The sequence below is a fragment of the Erinaceus europaeus genome, chromosome 2 (assembly GCF_950295315.1).
Source record: "Erinaceus europaeus chromosome 2, mEriEur2.1, whole genome shotgun sequence".
NCBI lineage: Eukaryota > Metazoa > Chordata > Mammalia > Eulipotyphla > Erinaceidae > Erinaceus > Erinaceus europaeus.
Genome location: NC_080163.1, coordinates 78,303,873 through 78,327,717, shown reverse-complemented (window position 1 = coordinate 78,327,717; position 23,845 = coordinate 78,303,873). Strand labels below are relative to the sequence as shown.

Sequence of the window (23,845 nt, the reverse complement as noted above, 5' to 3'; positions counted from 1 at the left end):
GATCCATGCCTGCACATGTGGGAGTTAATAACTCCATCATAAATATATAAGTAGATTATTATTCTAGTTGATTTACATTTGGATTTTCTTTCTATATTACCTCCAATGTTTGCCTATTTAGTGAATGGTCAATTAAAAATCAGAGAATCTCTTGACAACTAGACTTTGGAAGGACACAGAAAGTCAAATTAGAAACAAGAAACTTAATACTGTTCTGCAAAGGAATGTGTGAAGAGAAAGAACCACCAAACTAAGGGTATTCTCCAAGATATTTGATAGTTTGTTTGCTACTTGACATATTGATGTCATTTCAATTCTATAGTGACATTTAAGACATAACTTAAATAGACCTTATAACAATGTGTTGATTGTATCACATTTCCACATTAATGTGCTTTCCCCATGTTACTTTGTGATATGAAATTGTTTAAATAGGACAATAAGACATCAGTGGACCAGTTAAAGTGTTTAAGGACCTTCCAAAGATTCCCCTCAAAGTCTTCCCTTTCTCTCAGTCAGTGGGGATCTTCAGTGACACCAGTGAGTAAATGAAAAGGAACCAGAGGAACACTGTTTGATCCAGAATTGATCATGGAGTCTGGGTATTCAGATCACTTCAGACAGATCAGTAAAAGTTGTAATTGATCAGGTTAAGGCAGAATGAATACTCACAAATAACCTGTATATGTTTAAACCCACTTATGAGTCCCTTTTGAAAGAAATCTTAAAGGTAAGACTTTTACATGATCAAGATATTCACACTAGTGGAATTTCTAAGAGTATTTATTACATGAATATCCCAGAGAGAAAGTATCAGCCACGAAGTTTAATGTCTGCATACAAAATAATATATAGATGCATAGAGTTCTTGTGCTAGGAGATGAAAAGTAAATGACTGCTGTTATTAGTGTTTTTCTAATTTATAGGCCTGTCAAAATTATGTAAAAATAATTCTGTCTCAGATTCCTTTCTACAGAAATATTTTACACTTTCTGTGTATGCATTTGTACTGATTATCCTAGAACTTTTTTTTTTAGCATAGTCTATATAAAAATGAGACTGACTGGTAGGTTACCACTAGAAAATCATTTAAAATCCATCAACCATGGTTGTCCTTTTTTTCTGCAATGATACACCAATTGCCATGATCATTTCCAGAGCTGAGAATATGGAGCTCTGACACATTCTCTTTCAACAGGCTGTAGAGCTCCCCCTCTCGGAACACGTGGTAATAGCGCATAAAAGCTCTGGGATCCAAGCTGTCAGGCTGTTGCTCTTTCACAGAAATTGCATCATCTGCTTTGGAATCTGTAGAATTGATAGCAGAAAGCCTCCTCATTATTTTACTAGCAGAAGGGTTTCCTTCTGCTAAATTACCTGCAGCTACACGATTCTCATGACTTCTAACTTCTGGATGATCTCCACTTAGATGTCTCCTTGGTGCTCTCACCCACTCTAGATGTTTTTGAGAAGTTTCTACAAACACTTCCTCATCTAAATTTTGCTCTCTGGTGGAAAATGGCTCGTGATGATCGAAGTCTAAGCTAGACTGTCTAGAAGGCTGGACTGATACCGTGCTGCTGGTCCAACTTCCTGTGCTTTTCAAGGGTCTCACTCTTTCAGTTTGTTTCCTCAAAGTTGATTCGTCTAATGATCTGGAGAAAAACCAGGAACGAAAAGACTTTCCTAATGCGTTATAGAATCCATTTTCCCCCTCACTTTCCTTAGGAATAGCCATACAACAGTTTCCAGCCATAACAGGCTCATAGTCTATGCTGTGGGACCGTCTGGCACCACATCGCTCTTTAAAACAAACAGGACAGCCACTCTCAATGCAAGGAGGAGGGTAGGGGTGGCTTCTTTCTAGGTGTCCATGCTGCTTCTTTTTCCCAGGCTCGCTGGCTTCTGAGAAGAGTTGGGAACATAAGGCCCTGTTCCATGGAACAAGCACATCTTGCTTCTCAAAGTGCCGGTTCTTTTGTTCCATGGCCCAAACATAAATCATCAGCTGACCTCCTGGAACTAAAACTCTGGCCATTTCTTTTATTGCTCTGATTCTTCTTTGTTTTGTAGAAAAATGGTGTATGACTGCAAAAGAAGAAACAAGCAACAGATCTTAGTAGCTACTCATTTATACATAATTTACACATTAATAAGCATTTGTTTCTAGACAGAGGGCTTTAGTCACTGAACCAAATGGAGTCCAAATGAAGTAAGGATCCAGAACTGAGTAAGACTTAGGACAGTGCTGCTGCTCACATAATATATATATATATTTTTTCCCTCATATTTGGCAAAACAGAGATAAGTTGAAAGGGAAAGAAAAGATAAAGAGGGAGAGAAACATGCAGCATTGTTTCACTGCTTGTGAAGCTTGCTCCCTTCAGGTGGAGGCTTGGGGCTTTCATCCAATTTATGCTGTAGCTATGGTGGATATGCATATATATATTTTTTAAAAAAATATTTATTTGCTTACTATTGGATAGAGACAGAGAGAGATTGAGGAGGGAGGGGGAGATAGAAAGGAAGACAGGCAGAGAGATACCTGCAGCCCTGTGTCACCTCATGTGAAGCTTTCCCCCTGCAGGTAGGGTCCAAGGGCTTGAACCTGGGTCCTTGTGCACTATAATGTGTACACTTAGCCAGGTGCTCCACCACCTGGCTATATATATCTGATCTTTGTAAACTGTGAATTCTCTATTTTCAAATTTAACTACTCATAAGAATTTATCTGCAGCCCAAAATCAGTTTTCTCAAATCATATGTTTGTGGCCATTCCTGGACATGAACTGAGTGGAAGCACTTGGGCCTCCCACAGTGCATGCTCCCAGTGCATGACAGAACCAAGCCGGTGTCCTCAGCTCCTAAGCTGCTAACAGATGTCCTTTTCACGGTCTATTTATTGCCACACTTTTCTTTTTTGCATTTTTGTACTCCACCCCCCCCCCCCAGAGCACTGCTCAGCTCTGTCTTGTGATAGTGCTGGGGATTGAACCTGGGACCTCTGGTGCATCAGGCATGAAATATATATATTTGGCATAACCATTATGCTGTCTCTCCAGCCTTTAATCTTTATTTTTTGTCAATGCCTGGGCTTCACCTCTCTAGACTGGCTTTTTCAGTTAGAAACAGAGATGTAAAAGAAGAGAGGGAAAGATGCCACAGCACCAAAGCTTCCTCCAGGGCAATGCCCAGACTTGAACTCAGGTTGTACACATGACAAAATGGGAACAATATCCAAATGAGCTATCTTTTCAATGCACATATGATCACTTTGCTTTGAAAGGCTTGTCATGCTCAAAAATACTACTGTAAAATGTATTAGCACACAGAATTTTCTTTGTAATTTTTTTATTTTTTTGCTTTTTCAGGTAACCTGGCTTAAGATCCCTATAAATAGTAAGTTTCCTTGGCATATTTAAATGTGACTAAGACAATGGATTACCAGAATACCTATATTGGGTTAAAAAAAAAAGAGCTTTACCTGTGTGTATATCAGGCAAGGGTTTTTACTGTTTCATTTTGTTCAGGTCATGTGTACTTTATGGGCACACTTGCAGGGACAATAGAAGGAGCACATTCTTTAGATATCTGCACAAGTCTGCCAGTTACAGCACAGTGATATTATAAAAGCATGCAATATAGGACTAGGTGGTGCCATCTTCTCCAGTGACTTGAGTACCCATGAGTGACAGATTGTATGACATATTCTTTCACAAGACAAATGACTACACTTATAGTTAGTCAAGGGCATATCTGTGGTCTACAAATGGCAACATGACTTCTGGAGATCTACTTCACATTAGAAGACTCTTGACTTCATTTTAATATAGGAAAGAACTATTTTCAATAAGTAAAATTCTCTGTAAGCTTTGCACTCCTAAGTAAAAGATTAAATTGGAATGAATCTTTAAAATGAATCCAACAACAACTGGAAAGTTTAATTAGTTAAAAAAAATCAAGCACATTTGAAATTAGCTAAATAATTCAACCACTTGGAATACACACACACACACACACACACACACACACACACACACACACACACGTAAATTGAATTGTGTAAGAGTTCCTATAGAGAATAGATGCTGAGTTGTGAGTGTGGACTAAACTATTGTACATTATTTTCATGATGAAGCATAAACACATGACTGGGCTGCCTTACCTCCTATGGAGATGATGGCATCGAAGCCCTGATCCCTAAAGGGGAGATTAAGGTTGTCACATACCATGACTTCACATCCTCTACTCCAGGCAATCTCTACCAGTGGCCCACAGTAGTCACAGCCCAGGGTATGGACCTGGCTGTTCACTTTAAGATATTTCCCAGTCCCACAACCTATTAGAGAAAAAACAACAACACATTACATGTTATCTTTTATGGAAAGTGGAGAACTACTTATTTGATAACAAGGGGTGAAAATAATTGTATAACTACCAAGAGAGAATACAACAATACAACATGGCAATAAGGTACACACAAAAGCAAACGAAAAGCAAGACTTCAGAGAACATTTATATTTGCCTGTATAATCAAAGAGGGAAAAAGAAATAACAGTCATTAGGTATTTTGTGAGGTGACACCCATAGTGCTTAGCATGCTAGCAAAACCCAGAAATGCTAGCTGACATAAGGTAGCAAGTGATAGTTTCATAGTACTGCAGGGCAGCATATAGTCTCTTTACAAAAGTCACCTTCATGGGGGCCCAGCAGTGGCATATCCAGTTGAACACACATGTTAGCATGTACAAGGATCTGGGTTCACGCCCCTGGGCCTCACCTGTGTAGCGGGGAGAGCCTTAAAAATGGTGGAACAGTGCTGCAGGTATCTCTCTTTGTCACCCTCTCCTCCCCTTTCCCTCTTGATTTCTATCCAAAACCAAACAAGCAAGCAATCAAATGCACATATATATATATATATATATATATATATATATATATATATATATATTCACTTTCACATACTTATTTCACTGTGTATAGCCATATATTTTGAAGTTTGCTATCTCTCCAAACATTCTTATCTACCTCTCGCTAGATATGCCAAGCAAGTTACTGCTAATAACTCTTCAGTGGATCAAAAATAGATTATATAATAAAACAAGCTTTTCAAAAAATTTAAACTTGAATAACCAGGGATTTTAGCATCTTTATAGTCAGTCTATATATTTTATATATTCATGTCAGTGATAGATATTTTTAATTTTTAATTTTTTATGCTTATTTATTTTCCCTTTTGTTGCCCTTGTTGTTTTTTATTGTTGTTGTATTTATTATTGTTCTTATTATTGCTGTCATTGTTGTTAGATAGGACAGAGAGAAATGGAGAGAGGAGGGGAAGACAGGGAGAGAGAAAGATAGACACCTGCAGACCTGCTTCAGCGCTTGAGAAGTGCCCACTCCCTGCAGCTCTGTAGCGGGGGCTTGAATGTTGGTCCTTGCACATGGTGATATGTGCGCTTAGCCAGATGTGTCACCTCTGGCCCCTACTAATAGATTTTTGTGCCTGATATTTTCCTGAAAAAATACATAGTGCATTACTATTCAAAAATAATTTGTTGGGGGTTGGGCGGTAGCGCAGCGGGTTAAGTGCACATGGCACGAAGTGCAAGGACCTGCATAAGGCTCCCGGTTCAAGCCCCCAGCTCCCCACCTGCAGGGGAGTCTCTTCACAAGCGGTGAAGCAGGTCTGCAGGTGTCTCTCTATCTCTCCCCATCTCTGTCTTTCCCTCCTCTCTCCATTTCTCTCTGTCCTATCCAACAACGATGACATCAACAACAACAACAGTAATAACTACAACAACAATAAAACAAGGGCAACATAAGGGAAAATAAATAATAATAAAAATAATTTAAAAACATTTGTTGCAGCTGAAACATACTACAACATTTAAAAAACAAAACAAAACAGAATACTATTCAGCTTTAGTTTATGGTGGGGCCAGGGACTGAACCTGGGCCCTCTGGTAGGTACCTCAGGCATGAAAGGCATTTACTTAAATATTATGCTGTCTTCCTCATCACACTATGATATATATATATATATATATATATATATATATATATATATATAGCCTCCAGGGTTATTGCTGGGGCTCAGTGCCTGCACTATGAATCCACTGCTCCTGGAGGCCATTATTTTCCTTTTGTTTATCCTTGTTATTATTGTTATTGCTGTCATTGTTGTTGAATAGGACAGAGACAGATCGAGAGAGGAGGGGGAGACAGAGAGAGGGAGAGAAAGACAGGCATCTGTAGACCTGCTTCACCACTTATGAAGTGACCTCCCTGCAAGTGGGGAGCCGGGGGCTGGAACCGGGATCACTATGCTGGTCCTTAAGCTTTGTGCCATGTGTGCTTAACCTGCTGTGCTACCACCCAGTCCCCCACACTGATATTTTTAACAATTCAGTAAGTGCTGTTCAAAACTTACAGGAGACCTTAAAGGCATAATTAATGTTCATTGATAGCAGTTGAGATAGCAGAGAGTATTTGAAGAGAAAATAAGATTTAACAATATTATTTCAATGTAAATGACTGGGCTATTATACATATCTTAGGTCTCAGAGCCATTATGTCTATGGATGCTTATGAGAAAAATTCTCTGATATTTGAAGGCAAACATAAGAAAATTAGAATTTATATATGTATTTTCAATTGAAATCATGAATATTTTAAAGATGATGGTATATTTTAAGAAATTGTTGCAAACTCCTTTCCTTAGTCATTACTGTCTAGAAGGCACACCACAGTCTGCATATGCTTAGAAGACCTAGCAAGCGCTTCAGGTGGTGGTGCACTGAGTTAAGCACACGTTGGACAAAGTGCAAAGACCTGTGCAAGGATCCCACTTGAGACCCCTGCACAGGGGTCACTTCCCAAGTGATGAAGCAGGTCTTCAGGTATCCGATACAAAGGAAGCCTACTCAGAGGTACTAATACAAACAGGTATTAGAGCTAGAAGGAACTGTTCTGAGAGTGTCTTGTAGTAAAAAGGAAACTGATTTATCTTCAGATTTCCTAGAACATGTCCACTGTCTCAGGAACCCTTGATTTATTACACATTAGTTTCTAATGATATCTGTTATTAAGGCTCCTAGTAGAACTCCCAAATATGATGCAAATATACAATTCTTTAGCACATATACAGAGATGATAGAGAGGGGCGAAGATATTATCCTATGGGGAAGAAAATCAAGTCTATTGTTAAGCCCAGTTACCTCATTATCATCATGTGTAAGAAACAACTCAGAATCTTGTCTGATACTCTGACAAGCCCTAGTACACAACAATTGTGCTTCTTTATACAATCTCAGTAAATAACAGCATTTCCCAGTATTGAAGCAATAACACAAAGTATCTGCATATTTACAGTCTCCTCTGTTGTGTATTGCACACACAATGGCAAAAGAAGAACAGATAATTGCCTCAGTTCAACAACATGTTTTTCCTTGTTGAGAGCAAGTCTTTGGTAAAAAATAAATGTCCCGGTTCAAGCCCCCGGCTCCCCACCTGCAGTGGAGTCGCTTCACAGGCAGTGAAGCAGGTCTGCAGGTGTCTATCTTTCTCTCCTCCTCTCAGTCTTCCCCTCCTCTCTCCATTTCTCTCCATCCTATCCAACAATGACAATAATAATAATAATAACTACAACAAGGGCAACAAAAGATAATAAATAAATATTAAAAAATAAACAAATGTCCACTTAATCAAAGTATAAATGTCCCTTCTGAAGTTGGCAAAAAAACAAGTACATTTAGAAAATTAAGTTATATGTGAAGGTGTTATTGAAAAGAAAGAAAATTTCCTGTTCATGTGGAAAAAAGAGCTGTAGTATATTTGTATGTATCTATTTTGATGTTGCATGTGAGAAACTGTGTTTTATGCTGCAGGCATGAAGCCTGCACATAGTAGAACTAATCTTTTAAAAATTATTTGTTTATATCACTTGATAGAACAGAGAAATTGAGTGGGAAGGGGGATAGAAAGGGAGAGATAAGGGGCCGGGTGGTAATTCAGCAGGTTAAGCACACATAGCACAAAGCACAATGACTGGCATAAGGATCCTGGTTCGAGCTGCCGGCTCCCCACCTGCAGGAAGGTAGCTTCACAAACCATGAAGCAGGTCTGCAGGTGTCTACCTTTCTCTCTCCCTCTCTGTCTTCCCCTCCTCTCTTGATTTCTCTCTGTCCTATCCAGCAACAGTAGCAATACCAACAATAACAGTAACAATAACAAGGGCAACAAAATGGGAAAATCGCCTCTAGAAGCAGTGGATTCTTAGTGTGGGCACTGAGCCCCAGTGATAACCATGGAGTCTAAATAAAATAAAATAAAATAAAATAAAAATAAAATAAAATGGAGAGACAGAGACACCTGCTTCACTACTTGTGAAGCTTCTCCCCTGCACATGGGGACCAAGGGAATGAACCCCTGTCCTTATGTTTTTGTTTACATAAAAGATCTCAATTATACAAGAAGAGACTAATAGTACTGGTTTCCTCTGCTAACTGTGGCCATTAAAAAAATTTTTTTTGATAAGGCAGAGAAACTGAGAGAGGGATGGAGCTACAGAGAGAAGGAGGCAAAGAGACACCTGAAGACCTGCTTCATCACTTGGGAAGTGACCCCTGTGCAGGGGTCTCAAGTGGGATCCTTGCACAGGTCTTTGCACTTTGTCCAACGTGCGCTTAACTCAGTGCACTACCACCTGAAGCGCTTGCTAGGTCTTCTAAGCATATGCAGACTGTGGTTTGCCTTCTGGACAAATTATGTGTTATGTCAGCTTTGGACAAATAGGAGTTATTGATTATTGGCTCTAAATTCATTGTTAATGAATTAGCAATGTGTAGTAAATAAGGTGTCTTTAGACAGAAACAGACATAAAATAAGGTTAGGTATTGATCAGATGACAAAAATGTTATGAGTAGAGAGTCATGGGAACTTAACCTTTTATTTTCCCAAGGGGCAATGATCTGCTAATTCAGTATTCATGGCAATTTTAAAAATCATAAGTACTGTGAACAGTGGCAATCAGTTGTATTATATTTTATAATTTATTTGGTGTCATATGTAGAGAGGTCATTTGCTTCTGAGAGTATTTTTTAGGTAATCTAGGTGACACTTACTCATACTTAAGCCAAATGCTTAAATCCTTAGTTCATTTAGAATGTGCACCATAAGGTATGAGAAAGTTGTGTATGTGTGTGTGTGTACTCATTATTGTCTCAAAGCCATTTAGTGAATGATTCCTTTTTCTAATAAGTCAATTAAAATTATTTATTTATTTGGTAGAGACAAAGAGAACTAGAGAGGGAAGAGGATATAGAGAAGGAGGGAAAGACAGAAGCAGCCCTGTTTCACAATTCGTGAAGCTTTACTCCTGCAGGTGGGGGCCAGGGGCTAGAACCCGGGCCCTTGCACATTGTAATGTGTGTTTAACCAGGTGTGCCACCACCTGGTCCCGGACCTTTTCTCTAAACCCACAGTTGTCTCTTGTGCATAAGGCATAAAAACCACTCAAGGTGAGCTACAGAAATGGTAGATTTCTCTGAATTTAAAATGATCATCTCCCTTGCACATTAAATAAATATAAAAACAAACAAAAACCCTGATCAATTTCACAAGTGATTATTTCAGTATTCATCTATTCAGTCAATGTCAGGATGATTTTGCTGGGGAGTATACTCAATGACTCTGACAAGATTGACACTATCTAGGTCCTAGTGAGACTATTCCAAATACAACTTCACACTCCTAGATAGAACAGAAATAAATCTGTGTGGAGGGGGAGAAAAAGGTATTATGGGATCTATTTCAGATTCTGAGACACCGTAGTTACCTATGTCAGCAATGAGGCTGCCCGGCTTTTGCTCCTGCAAGAATTGGCGGACACGCGGCCAGGCTTTGCTCTGCAGGTCACTGAAGTAAGGAGCAGTGCTCGCGTACACGTCATGCACATGCTGCTTTTCCAGCTGGGAGGCTTCATGATCCATCCTGAGGAAAACAGGGCCCCTCAGAGTGTGCTCTGAAGGAGGGTATAGATTTCCTAAAACTGGGAAAAACTGGTTTCCTTAATCTACAGCTGCAAATGTTGTGTCATTTTTGTTCTTTCTTATAAGCTGCAAGGAACAAACCCTGACTGTAACCTCACCATAACTGTCAAAAGACTAGTGTATGCATAGTTTCTAGCCTGTATATATCTTAAAAATAAATACATAAATAAATAAGTAAATAAATAAAGTGGCTTGGAAGTGAACTAATCATTATGTATTCCAGTGCAAGATCTGCTCTTAATTTTGGAAGCAGATGCAAAACTCCACAAATGGTCCACTTTGGGTTAAAAACCTTTGCTTTGATGTTATAGTAGATTTCAGTTTCATAACAGGAAGTTCACCACTCTATTCAGTCACAAAGTCAATGGTCCTTTTTTTTTTTTTCTTAATGGTCCATTCTTTTTACTTTTTCTGAGCCCCCAACAATTTCCCACATCTCTACTGTTTCTAGTTTAGGAAAGGTACTCGGTTCTTACCCACCTATTTCCATCATCCTGTAAAGAGGTTATTTCTGGCACTTCAATCCCTTTCCTTCAGTTAAATTATGCTATGAGCCTTTTTGTTTTTCTTTCAGAAACAACTCTGACTATGTTGCTTCAAATCTTAAGACTTCTTCAAAGGCATTTTATAGCTTCTCTGATCAAGTTCAGTTGTCATAGGAGGGCATAATGATTCTTTAGGATCTGATCTCAAATTCTCTCTTGAAACAATTTCTCACCATCCTTTCTCAGCATCTAATGAACATGTAATAAATACTCGTGACCCCACTTTTCTCAAAGGGACACATTCTTTACCAGGTGCCTGGACAGGTGCTGTGCTTTTCCTGGTTAAACTCTCTTCATTCTTAGCACAGACATCACCTCCTCCAAAAAGCTTATGATTTGATTGCAGGGCAGAAAGGAGTAGAAAATGTATAAGAACAGGTCATAGAGGTCTCTGCTTTTTTAGATTTAGACTTTTAATTGACATATGAGTGAAGAATATTCAAGAGAAGTGGCCAGGGGCTCAGGTTGTGGTTTCTAGTTGATTAATATGATGGCATTTTAAATCATATAAGAAGCCATTTGGCCCTATTGATCATGAAACCAAAGGTCAGTCCCGCCCTTGGATTCCTACTGAAACCCATGCATACCTCTACTTCTCCACTAGCAGTTGCTGGAAAATTCTAAGGAACAAAGTTTTGCCTTACTTAATGCTGAAATCTACAGTAGTTAAGAGAACAGACCCACAATACATGAACAATGAACCAGCATAACAAGAATGGGATCCAAGTCTGCGTGCAGAAAACAGCATTTGCCTTGTTAGATTATCTCTTTTCCTCCTTTCTCCCCTCTTCCTTTCTTTTCTTTCTTCCTTCCCTTCTCCTTTCTTTTTCTTTTTTTTCTCCTTCCTTCCTAGTTAGTGGATTACAGTGCATTTGTTGACACATAAGCGTCATTTTCCATCTCCCTGAGATAAGTGTCTGCAAAACAGTTTTACCATAAATTTGGTCTTTTTCCATCATCATATACCAAGACCCCCGCCCCCCCCCCCCCACACACACCACCATTGATCCCTCCCTTCTTTTCCTTTCCCTTTGCTTTGGTGCAGTACACTAAACTCAGTCCACATTTATTTTACTTTGTGTTTTCCTTTTTTGTCCTTGTATTTTAAGTTCCATCTATGAATGAGATCACTTGGTATTCATCTCTTTCATTTTGGTTTATCTCTCTTTATATCTTCTATTTTATAATTATTATAATCTAATTTCCAGCTTCACCCAAAAAGCTCTATATATCTTTCCTTAATTGTGCCTTGCATACTGCAACTCATTCAGATGTTTGCTAAAGTCAGGAAGCTATCCTTTCTCACCTGAAATGTGAGAAATCTAACAGCTCTCTTTCCTGCCCCATAAAGATTTTGTGGTTAAAGATAACAATAATTTCTATAAAATAATTTCTGTATATTGCATATGTATGTGTTCTATCATTTAGGACATTTTTTTTCCTGATACCATCTTAAACTCTCTACTCTGTATCTTCCCAAGGAAATAAGAAGCTCCTGGAGGTCAGGAATGGAATTTTGACAAATATATGTAGATATGTCTGTCTGTCTATATATGTGTGCATAATAAACACAAACATAACATATGTATGTCATGGTGCTAGCACAATCATAAATACAGCTGTCAGTAATTTACTGTACATATAATGAATTAATGAGCTGTTTCCAAACTTTACAGGACAGAATTATATCAGATATACAAATAATGTTATTTCATTAAGTGATATTTTGTTATAACATTGATGGATAAAAACAATTTGCTGCTAGGGTGACTGTTTGGAGTTTGCACATGGATTTCCTCTAGGTATTCCAGCTTTCTCCCCACCCCCCTTCTTTTTTTTTTGTCTCCAGGGTTATCGTTGGGGCTCAGTGCCTGAACTATGGATAGGATGGAGAGAAATTGAGAGAGGATGAGAAGACAGAAAGGGGGAGAGAAAGACAGACACCTGCAGAACTGCCTCACCACCTATGAAGTGACCCCTCCAGCAGGTGGGGAGCTGGGGTGGGGGGCTCGAACCAGGATCCTTATATCGGTTCTTGTCCTTTGGGCCATGTGCACTTAACCACCCCCCCCCCACCCAGATCAAGCTTTCTAAGGCTTGCTGTAGGCTTCATGTTCCCTGTCCTACAGAGACCTGTTTTAGATCTATACTATAGGCATGCAGTAGCCATGTTTTTTTCTAAGAAAAATACAAGTGTAAATATTGTAGGTTGCTCTTCCATTATAAATGTCTCAGAATATAAAATATTAAAAAAGGAAATAGAATGAAACTAACATTTCTTTCAAAGATGCACTATAATTCTACAGTGAAAACAGAATTTGGTCAGAACAGTTCAAATGTTTTATATTATAAAAATACCTCATTAGAGAATACATAGTATATTTAAAACCTTTTAATAAGGCAATACTTTAGTGTGTACATAATAGTTTAAAGAGTTTTAAAAACTTTATTTAATTTGATAGGACAGAGAGAAGCTGAGTGAGAGAAGGGTGATAAAGAGGGAGCAAGAGACAGACACCAGCAGAACTGCTTCCCCACTTGTGAAGCTTTTTCCCTGCAGATGGGGGTGGGGTGGGGCCTTGAACCTCGGTCACTGAGTATGGGAACACATGCACTAACTTGATGCACCACCACTCTGCCTAGTATTTACATGTAAACTTATACTGTAAACTTTTGTATGATTAGAAACTATGACAGTGTATTTAACTCATGGAAAAGAATTTTGCTTTCTAAAAAAATACTAAATATTTTGCATTTTTACTTACCCTGTATAACTGCTTTCAAATTCCTTTTGTCCAATAGTAAATTCCAGCTTTCTTCATATTATTTTGTCATAAATTTAGTTAGGTTAATTGAATAACCACAAAGCAAAAATAAAATAAAATAAAATAAAGCAAAACCCTCGTTATTTTTAGTAAGCTACAAGCTACTCACCTGAGTCATCTTGTGATTACATGCAAATCACTTCTTGTCTTTGTGAATCATGGAAGCTTCCACTTTCAAACAGTGACAGTTATTTCTCTTGGCTTATTATTATTTAACACAAATTAAAAGTAGAAGTGAAATCAAATAGATCTTCCACATGTATGAATCCTTGATGAGACTACAGGCCCTACTACAAAAAAAAAAATAAAAGCACCAAATCAGCTAAAGGGTGAACTGATCCTTGTCCATAAATTTTTCACAAGTAGAGATAAAAAGAACTGTTATTCCTGTTCCATACCTGCAGGGGAGGCACTTCATGAGCATTGAAGCAGATCTGCCAGTATGTGTCTTTTTCTCTATTTCTTTCTCCTCTCTCAATTTCTCTGTATTATTAAATAAAATAGAAAGAACAGGAGGAGTAGAAAGAAGAAAGAAGACAGAAAAAGAAAGGAGAAAGAAGAAGAAAGAAGACGAAGAAGAGAAGAAGAAGACGAAGAAGGAGAAGGAGAAAAAGAACAAAAAAAATGGCTATTGGGAGTGCGCAGACACCAAGCTCCAGAGTTAACCCTGGTGGCAATAAAACAATACCAACCAAAACAAACAAAAACCTGTTAATATGTGGAGTGTACAAGAAATATAAGAGTAGTTTATTAATGAATCAATCCTAAACTTTATGTAAAACATAACTACTTTCTCTCAGAATTAAACTGAATGACTTCATCTTTTCTCCTACAAAAAATTATAAGCATTGAGGGTAACTCTACATCTGGTGGTTTAATTAAATATATACTAAGTATTTAAGACAAAATTACTCAACATTATTAAATCAACCTAGTACAATCTAACTGCTCTATTTGTTCATGTTATCATCTACTTTCATGTTCTCTGACAAGAGCTCTCAGTTCTTCATTGTTCTAGTTTATTTTCTGTGTCATAATAGAATGAGTCTGTCACAAAACCTATTAAAAGGTTCCTAATTACAAAACAAACAAATAACAAAACCAGGTCTGATATGCCTAAAGGTGCTTTGTGATTTCAAGATCTTAGTGGATAAAGTGAGGTCTGAAAAGTGCTCAGAATGGTGGGAAAAGCCCATCCCATAATACTTGTATCCAGGGCCTGATGCCTCCTCCGTTAATGAGACAAATGGACATTAACCTCAATCGCATTTCTCAACTATTTTCCCTAGTCTTCATGTCCTATGTGTTTATACTTCATTGCCACAAAACACATCACATTTTCTCTAAAGTGATTCTCAGGATGGTGGAGTGAGTTTCTCCCAATGTTCCCCTGCTCTCTGCCCTACCCAATCTTGCTTTCCACTTACGACTCACTGACCAAGCATGAGAGATAGCTTAATGAGTAGGGCATGGCCCAAGTTCAAACTCTAGCTCTGGTGCTATGGTCTCCCTCTCTTTTTAATTTTTTATTTAATTTTTTTATTATTTTTATTTATTGACTGGATAGAGATAGCCAGAAATTGAGAAGATGGAGGAGACAGAGAAAAAGATATATAGAGAGATAGATAGATAGACACAGCCCTGCTTCACCACTGGTGAAGCTTTGCCTCTGCAAGGGGGTCAGGGGCTCCATCCTAGTCCTTGGGCATTGTAACGTGTGCTCATCTAGGTGCGCCACCACCCAATCCCTTCCCTCTCCCTCTCCCTCTCCCTCTCCCTCTCTCTTTCCCTCTCCCTCTCCCTTTAATGGCTGCCTGAAAACAGTGAAATTGTGCATAAGTGAGCCCTGGGCTCTAAGTTGGCAAAGAAATATGATCTGGGTACATTTTGAAAAGCTTCTCTGTGGTATTTGAAACAGACAAACACACTTTAAAAATTATTTAGTTATATATTACTGTTTATTTTTAATGTAAGAGAGATACAGAGAGAAAGGCATGCACACATACACACACAGAGGAGAGGTGTGTGTGTGTGTGTGTGTGTGTGTGAGAGAGAGAGAGAGAGAGAGAGAGATTGAGATCAAAGTGCTCAGCTCTGTCTTTTGGTAGTGCTAGGGATTACACCTGGGACCTCAAGAGCCTCAGGCATGCAAGTCTTCTGCAGAACCATTATGCTGTCTCCCAGCCCCTAGACATAAGCATTTCATCCAGTTTTCTTTCAGTTACATTTTGATGTGTGATCTGCAGTGCTGAAAGCCTTGAAATCTAACTTTTTCTTTTGAAGAGCATTAATAAAGGTCTTAAAATAGCTACTATTCAAAGGCGTTCATCTGTCCTCTTGCAGTTTTTTAAAAATATTTATTTTATTTATTTATTCCCTTTTGTTGCCCTTGTTGTTTTATTGTTGTAGTTATTATTGTTGTTGTCATTGTAGGATAGGACAGAGAGAAATGGAGAGAGGAGGGGAAGACAGAGAGGAGGAGAGAAAGATAGACACCTGCAGACCTGCTTCACCACCTGTGAAGCGACTCCCCTGCAGGTGGGGAGCCGGGGTTCGAACCGGGATCCTTATGCCGGTCCTTGTGCTTTGCGCCACCTGCGCTTAATCCGCTGCGCTACAGCCCGACTCCCCTCTTGCAATTTTAAGACATATCTATAGCCAGCAAAATAGCCCACCTGGGTTGTGCACCTGCTTTGTCCTGTACATAACCAAGGTTTGAGCCTGGCCTCCACCACACTGGAGAAATCTTTGGTACTGTGGTCTTTCCTTCTCTCTTTCTCTCTCTCTTCCTCTATATCTGAGAAAAATTAGCCCGGAGTAATGAATCGTCAGTGGTGACAAAGAACAAGACGAAACAAAACCTCCTACCTAACCATAAAGGAAATACTGCTTACCTACTGAGCATCTGTGCCAATTCCCATGCTAAATGCTCTCCCCCTTGGGTTTACTGCTTCATTCCCTGGCTTAGGGACTCGATGTCTGTACCTCTATTCCATGTATTAGTGTCAAAGTGAATTAGGCCTCTGAGATATGATAGTGAGCAAGTGTAGGCAGTAAAAATAATTTTCAGTTCCACAGAGAACATATATGAGTTACTTGAGTGGGAATATGATTAAAAACTAAAAGGCAGGGAGGCCTTTCTATATCCTGAAGTCATACTTCTGGAATTCATATGTCTATATGATTGACTGGCACAGATTTACCAAGTTATGACATATCTTTGTCAAAATAGGGTGGTATGTATTTTTTTTTAAAAAAGAGTTTAAATCAGATAAGCTCTTTTTCTTTTCACCAACCATATATCTCCAGAGTAGCTAGCATTTAAAAAAAAACAACAGAAAACCTCTCCTTGAATAAGTGGGAGGTCATTTAAAATTTTTTATCTTTATTTATTTGTTGGATAGAGACAGTTAGAAATTGAGAGGGAAGGGGGTGATAGAGAGGGAGAGAGACAGAGAGACACCTGCAGCACTGCTTCACTACTTGTAAAGCTTTTCCCCTGCAGGCGGGGACCGGGGGCTCGAACCTGGGACCTTGCATACTGTAACATGTGCACTAAACCAGGTGTGTCACCACCTGGCCCCGGGAAGTCATTTTCTAGGGTAAAGGTTTGTAATTTAAATCATTTGAAATCTTGAAATTAGCTATGTGTGTATATTGTTGGGATGAGGGTGAAGGACAAAATAAGATTTGTTTGAAAGTATAACTCTGTGTGAAATAAAATACATATTTAGGCATAGAAGATAGTATTACAACCTCTTGTATTAGTAAGGAATTAGGAATAGAGAGAAGACAGCCATACCCCCAGCCCTTATACACACCAGTTCAGGAACTCAGAATTTCATATGGGAAATGTACAAACACAAAACTTACAGTCTGAAAGAAACTTGACTATTGGAATGCAAACATTCTAAGAGTTTCTGAACCCTCCAAATCTATTATTTGTCTTATGTAATCCGAATAATCATATGATTTATACGGCAGTTCATATTTATAATATCTTGCTATCCTTATTTATCCAACCATCTGTCATTTTACTTATCATCTAACTATAGTTAACCCCTACTATGACTCACTAGACACTGTAGATCTTTAGGTCATCACAAGTACTCAAAATTGTAGATGCAAGGTCTACATCTGGTGGCTGGGTGTTATCATCCAGGTGTGCACAGATGTGCAGATACCCCTGGGAGAAACAGATCATTAGTCTGAAGTAAGGAGGGGCAGTGAAAACTTCTCAAAGAGGCTGACAGCCAAGCTGGAGCTCAGAAGACAGTTATGGGAAACCAGATAAAGGGGAAATGGCTGTTCTAGGCCACTTCCATAAGAGATAGAATATGAAAAAGAGAAATGAAACTGAGTACATCATCAACGATCAACTTAAATCCATGAAGCAACACAGCAGGACAAACACATATGTATTCACATATTCATTATTTTTCAAATTTTGTTATAAGCATTTCAGATAGGCTAACCCATTGAATTTTCCCAGCAATGCTTGGAAACATAAATCAATTCTTCACCTAATTTTGCAAGTCAGAAAACCAATGAACAGAAAACACCAGTACCTTTGCAAGAGTATCTAGCTGGTAAGTGATAGAGTCAAATTTGAAACTAGAAAGGTAGCTTCCAGAGTCACATCTTTGGCCATACAATTGGTGGAAAGGAAGAGAAGGCAGCTGTTGCTACAGCTGGCTGGAAGAACAGGTATATCCCCAAGTAATACTTTCTTTTCTTAAAAGATTCCAAAGCTTGTCTGTCTTAGTTGACTTCATTCAAAAGTAGAACATTATCTTCAGAGGAGGATAGTTAAAAATATAACTTCAGAGTATCTCCAACTTATAAAGAAAATGAAGGTGATATAATATATGGGGAAAGGGACAGGAAATAGTTCATCCAGTAGAGTGTACACTTTACCATGGGATTTGAACCCCCAGCCACCACATGGGAGAAACAGCCAATGAGTAAGGCTCATGAGTAGTGGAACAGTGCTGTGGTATCTCTCCTCCTTTAATCTCTGCCTATTCCTGTCTTTCAACTACTATCTAAAAATAAAAAAAGTCTCCCACAAAGGGTGGAATTGTGTAGTTATGAAACTCCAGGGACCTGGAGGGGAATAGAGGGGGATATCCGAGTGAGGAGGAGGAGGAGGAGAAGAGAGAGAAAGAGAGAGAGAGAGAATGTGTGTATAACCACAAAGGCAGATTCCAGAGTTCACACTATTACCCATAAAGCTGGTAGAGGAATGTGTATGTCTCCCCCCCCCCCCCGTGTTAGTGGTACAGGAAAAGAACACAAAATATGAGACAAGAACTTGCAGCACAATACTGATGATGAGATCTGTTATGAAAGATTATTTTTCCACTGGCAATGATGAGGCCATTCATCATAGCTCTATTACAATTCATTTTGATTTTGTAGATTAAAGCATGCCAGAAAAGAACAAGAAAACCAAATGTGAGATTTAAGAAAAATGAAAATATAACACCTAGCTTTCTCCCAGATATTTGATGCTGGTACCAATTTGACCAAACCAGTCCTCTCTCTCTCTCTCTCTCTCTCTCTGTATGTTAAGGTAAAGGTAAGCGGATCCTCATAATAACAATTTGGATATTATGAAAGGCAAATTCAAAGGAAATTTCTCTGAGCTAGTGAGGTGAATGGAATGAAATGAATAAATTCAATAGAATAAATAAATGAATAGCATAAGTAAAACAAATAAATAACTGAAGAAAATGAAAATCCATTCATTTTGCTACTAAGTGATTTTCAGGAAGGAGTTTTTACATGAAGAACCATGGTAATTAACGATGAAATAATAAATCATGTGATGATCTTCTAAGCATAGCATTAAGGGAAGAAATGTGAGGAAGAATAAAAATATCTTTTGTGAACTATATCTATAGTACAGTTGACCCAAAGCTAAGATTCATGGAATCACAACTAAATATATAAAATACGTAGCACCCAAATGTACAGCTGCACTTTTGGAAATGTGTCCATACTAATGAAAAATACAGTAAAAGCTTCTTATCTTACAGATCTCATCTCTGTGTCCCCATTACTTCACCTAAGTCAACAGTGGAGCTCTTGGGCATTTATTTCACAGATTTCCCAACATCTGAAAGACACATAAATTTGGTGTTAAAGCATAAGGCCTGCGTACCTATGGCCCCTGAGGCTCCAGGTTCAATCCCTGGCGCTGGCACATGTCAGAAGTGAGTAGTATTCTGCTCTCATTCTCTCACTCTCTGATGAAAAATGAATAAGTGAACACATGAAAATCTTTCTAAATATCTTTTAAAAGTTAAGTCTAGGACTGCAGGAAATAGGATAATTGTTCTTGTTGCATTCCATATTGTTGGTATCTTCTAATTCTGCTTTAAAAAACCCCTTCTGTTTCATTTGGTTTAAATCCCCCCTGCTTAACACTGCATTCTATTTACATAACCACTACCATCTATTTACATAAATCACTTTTACATTTACATAAAACACCACCGTCCCTCCAGGGCATTGGTGGTTTAGTGGTAGAATTCTCACCTGCTCCACTCCCTCTCCTTGTCACACTCTGATCCTCTCCTTGTCACACCCTGATTTTCACCAGTCACTTTTCTCTCCACCCTCTCTGCGTCACATCCTGGTCACACCCTACTTGGGAAGTATATATAAAGACAACATTGTTTGTTTTAGTTAGTTGTTAGTTTAGTCTAGCTTGGTATAGATTGTGCTGCGTCCTGCATGAATAAAGAGATACTGCGTACAGCTCAACCATGAGTCCCTGGTCATCTGTCTCCCGTCAGTGAAGCTCAGCCCGACACCATATCCCATGTTATAGGAGTAATATTCAAAGTGGCTTGTTGGCTTCTCTGGGACTGCTAGTTACAGTGAGGTAACAATTTCACACCAAATGTAAATTAATGATTGTTTCACTGATAAACTCCCCTCCATTCCCTTCCCCTCTTCTTCCTCCCTTTCTCTCTTTCCTTCTTCCTCTCTCATTCTTTCTTCTTTTTTATTTTTAAAAATTATCTTTATTTATTTGTTGGATAGATACAGCCAGAAATTGAGAGGGAAGTTGGAGCTAGAGAGTAAGAGAGACCGAGACACCTGCAGCACTGGCAAAGCTTTCCTCCTGCAGTACTCAGTTCTGGCCTATAGTAGTATTAGGGACTGAACCCTGGTTTTTGGTACTGCAGACATGAAAGGGTTTTTGGCATAACTATCATGCTGTCTCTTCCCCCCACATAAGAAATTCTTAATTGTGCTGAAGGAATCAACTTAGTGAGTTGGCTGATTTATATTCATGCACACACTCTTTATATTGATGCCATTGTTCTGCCTTCTTGATTTTTGTATGTGCACAGTAATTAGAAAATGAGCAGACATTATCAGTTCCATCTTGTTCTCCCATGATCCCTCCCTTTCCCTTATGGCTCTCACTTTATCAGAGGTTTACTAGCAAGATTGTTTCCAGGTAGTGTGCATTGCTTAGCTAGGAACTAGTCATGCACGCATGGGGAGAAACAAAGGAAAATGAAACAATACAGAGGGTGCATAGAAACATCTCTCAAAGTTTTCCCTGGGAATGGATCACCTTGATTTTATTTTACTGGTTCATTAAATCAGTAAAGTAAGCTGGATGGCTCTAGAACTTAGCCCTCCCCCACCTTTTTTTTCTCGCTGACCCACTACTTTTCTTTCTTATAGAAACTGCAGTCTCTGGGCTAGTGTATGGTGTTTTTTTTTTTTTTTTTGAGACATGAATCTACAATTTTGCCAGATTACTAGCAGCTGACAATAAGCTCATTTTCCTTGCATCTGCCTACCTTTGCCTTTTGAATTCACTTACCTTCTGAGTAAGAAGCACTGAACCGTGGCATTCAGTAAGAATCTCAGATTTTCAAATACATTATACATTTGATATCTTCATCTGTCTGTAATTTCCTTTTCCTTCTAGACGTCCTGATAGACATAATTTTTTGAAGATTCAGCTTGTATCACATTTTCTGAGAAGTCTTTCCAGTTCCCCAGCTAGGACTTATCAGTTTCACCATAGACAGGAAGGTTTTCCTATCCCTTAGCCTCCTAGAGGAATGGTATATTACTTTGGTATGACTATCATGACAAAGTACCATCATAGACCGAGTGACCTGCACAACAGAAACTTAGCCTCTCACAGTTCTGGAATAAAAATTTCTGACATCAAAATGCTAGTGAGGTTTGGTTCCTCCCAAGACTCACAAGGGAAGGATCTGCTCTAAGCTGCCCTTCTTGATTTATAGATAATCTGATAGTCTTCTCTCTGATCCTATGTCCAAATTTCCTCTTCTCTTTGTTTGTTCTGTATTTATTATTTATTTTGGATAGAGACAGAGAGAAATTGAGAGGGAAGGGGGAGATAGAGAGGGTAAAAGAAAGAGAGGATACCTGCAACACTGTCCTATCACTTCTGAAGCTTTCCCCTGCAGGTAAGGACCATGGGCTTTAACCTCAGTCCTATCAGTGTGTGCCCTACCAGTTACACCATCACCAGATTCCTCTTCTCTTAAGGACACCAGTTATATTGGATTAGGGCCTACTATAATGACCCATTTTAATGTAATTACCTCTTTAAAGACCCTATTTCCAAATACATAATACTCTGAAGTACTGAAGATTAAGGTTTTTAACATATGAGTTGGGGTAGGGCATAAAGTTCAGCCCATAAGGTATGGTATAATGGATTAAATGGTAGTCCCTCAAAAGATACCCAACTCCTAACCTCTAGAAATCATGAATGTAAATTAATTTGAAAAACAAAAAGTCTTTTGCAGATGTAATTAAGTAAAGGATCTTAAAATAAGAGCATCCAGGATTATCCAGATGGGCCTTAAATCTAATAACAAGTGTATACAAGAGAGTGAAGAGACAAATATAAGGCTATTGAAAGTAGAACAGAGCAGAGATTAAAGTAACAGTACATTCCTGCCTAAGAATGCCTAGAGCCACTAACAGAAGGAAGAGCACAGGAAAAATCCTCCCTGAGAGCCTCCCACAGGAACCCTGCTAACAACTTGACTTAGGAAATCAGGTTTGCAGCACTATGATAAAGTAAATCTCTCTCTCTGTCTCTCTGTCTCTCTCTCTCTCTCTTTTTAGCTAAGTTTATGGTACTGAAACCCTAAGAAATGATCAATAATACAGATGGCCTGGTCCTGTAACCTAGATTCAGCCAATCAGGAACTCTCATCTTGAGCTCTAAATCCAAAGCTAGACACTCAAGGGCAGAGGAACCATGATGGTGACCTTGAGATGTGTTGAGCAACTGCAGCTGCTAGCACAGGCTGCTGTTTGCAGGCCAGGGAATTCCAGCTGAAAGGGGCTCTTTCTCAGATTGTCTTAGTTCATATCTATTTTCCTGCCTAGATGCTTTTAATCTTATTCATTTCCCAGTGTATTACAGAAATTTTTCTTTTCTGTTTAAGATTGTCCAGAATTAATTTTCACTGCATGCAATGCAGAACTATGACTGACTAAAAAACAAGAGTGCCTGTGACCCAGGAGGTGGCACAGTGGCTAGAGCATTTGATTTTAAAGCACAACGTAACCAAGTTCAATGTTTGGCATTGCATGTGCCAGAGTGATGCTCTGGTTTTCTCTTTCCTTCTCTCCCTCTCTCCCTACCCCATTAATAAAGAAATCATTCTGAAAAGACAAAAGTATCAATAGTTGTTGTTTACCTTATATGCACAAATATGAAGATTCTGGTAAATATCATTAATAATCTAGAATGGTCAATGGCTTCAAGTGGCAAAAAAAAAATCAATTCATTTAATTATCTATGGTCGTAAGAATTAAGTGTCCAAATAGAGTGAGGCTAAGGCAATAAACATTGAGCTTTCTGTGGATCCACTGGAAGCTCTACCACTTGATTTGACAGTGGGAAAAAAATCTTCCTTTCTGGGGAAGTAGAGAAAACCAGGGAATTAACTCACTGTTATGGAAACAAATGCTGGGAAGCTCTACCACTTGACTTGACAGTGGGAAAAAAAATCTTCCTTTCTTCTCAAGAGAGAGATAGAGATAGAGAGAGAGAGAGGGAAAAGAAGAAGAAGAAGAAGGAGGAGGAGGAGGAGGAGGAGGAGGAGGAGGAGAAGGAGAAGGAATGAACATGTACAGGGGAAAGAGGCCACCAAAACATACCATAAACTTCTCTCTAAGTAAATCATTACCTTTGGAGAAGGGAGAAGGACCAAAGGTTGAATCATTTACTAAAGAAAGGCCTATGGTCTAGTCAACTGTGCCTATGTAATGAAGCCCCTACAGAAATTAAAACGACAGGATTTGGAATGCTTTCAGGTTGGTGGGCACTCAGAGGTTTGAGAAAGTGTCAAAATTGGAAAGGACATACAATCCCTTCTTCCCACCCATATTTCTTTCC

The 23,845-nt window shown here is 38.7% G+C and overlaps 1 protein-coding gene across 2 annotated transcripts in view; it reads right to left on the bottom strand.

Moving 5' to 3' along the window:
- Positions 1–765: 765 nt before the first annotated feature.
- Positions 766–23,845, bottom strand: part of TRMT9B (tRNA methyltransferase 9B (putative)) — a 57,599-nt gene continuing 34,519 nt past the window's right edge. The window contains exons 2-5 of one of the 2 annotated variants that reach the window (XM_007519961.3): positions 13,532–13,712; positions 9,839–9,993; positions 4,166–4,339; positions 766–2,088 (exon numbers count right to left, since the gene is read on the bottom strand). In XM_007519961.3, the coding sequence (XP_007520023.1) occupies positions 1,100–2,088; positions 4,166–4,339; positions 9,839–9,992 (1,317 nt within the window). In that variant the 5' untranslated portion in view covers position 9,993; positions 13,532–13,712 and the 3' untranslated portion in view covers positions 766–1,099. Of the gene's footprint in view, positions 2,089–4,165; positions 4,340–9,838; positions 9,994–13,531; positions 13,713–23,845 lie in introns of those variants that run through there. The other variant, XM_060183242.1, reaches the window with a different exon arrangement.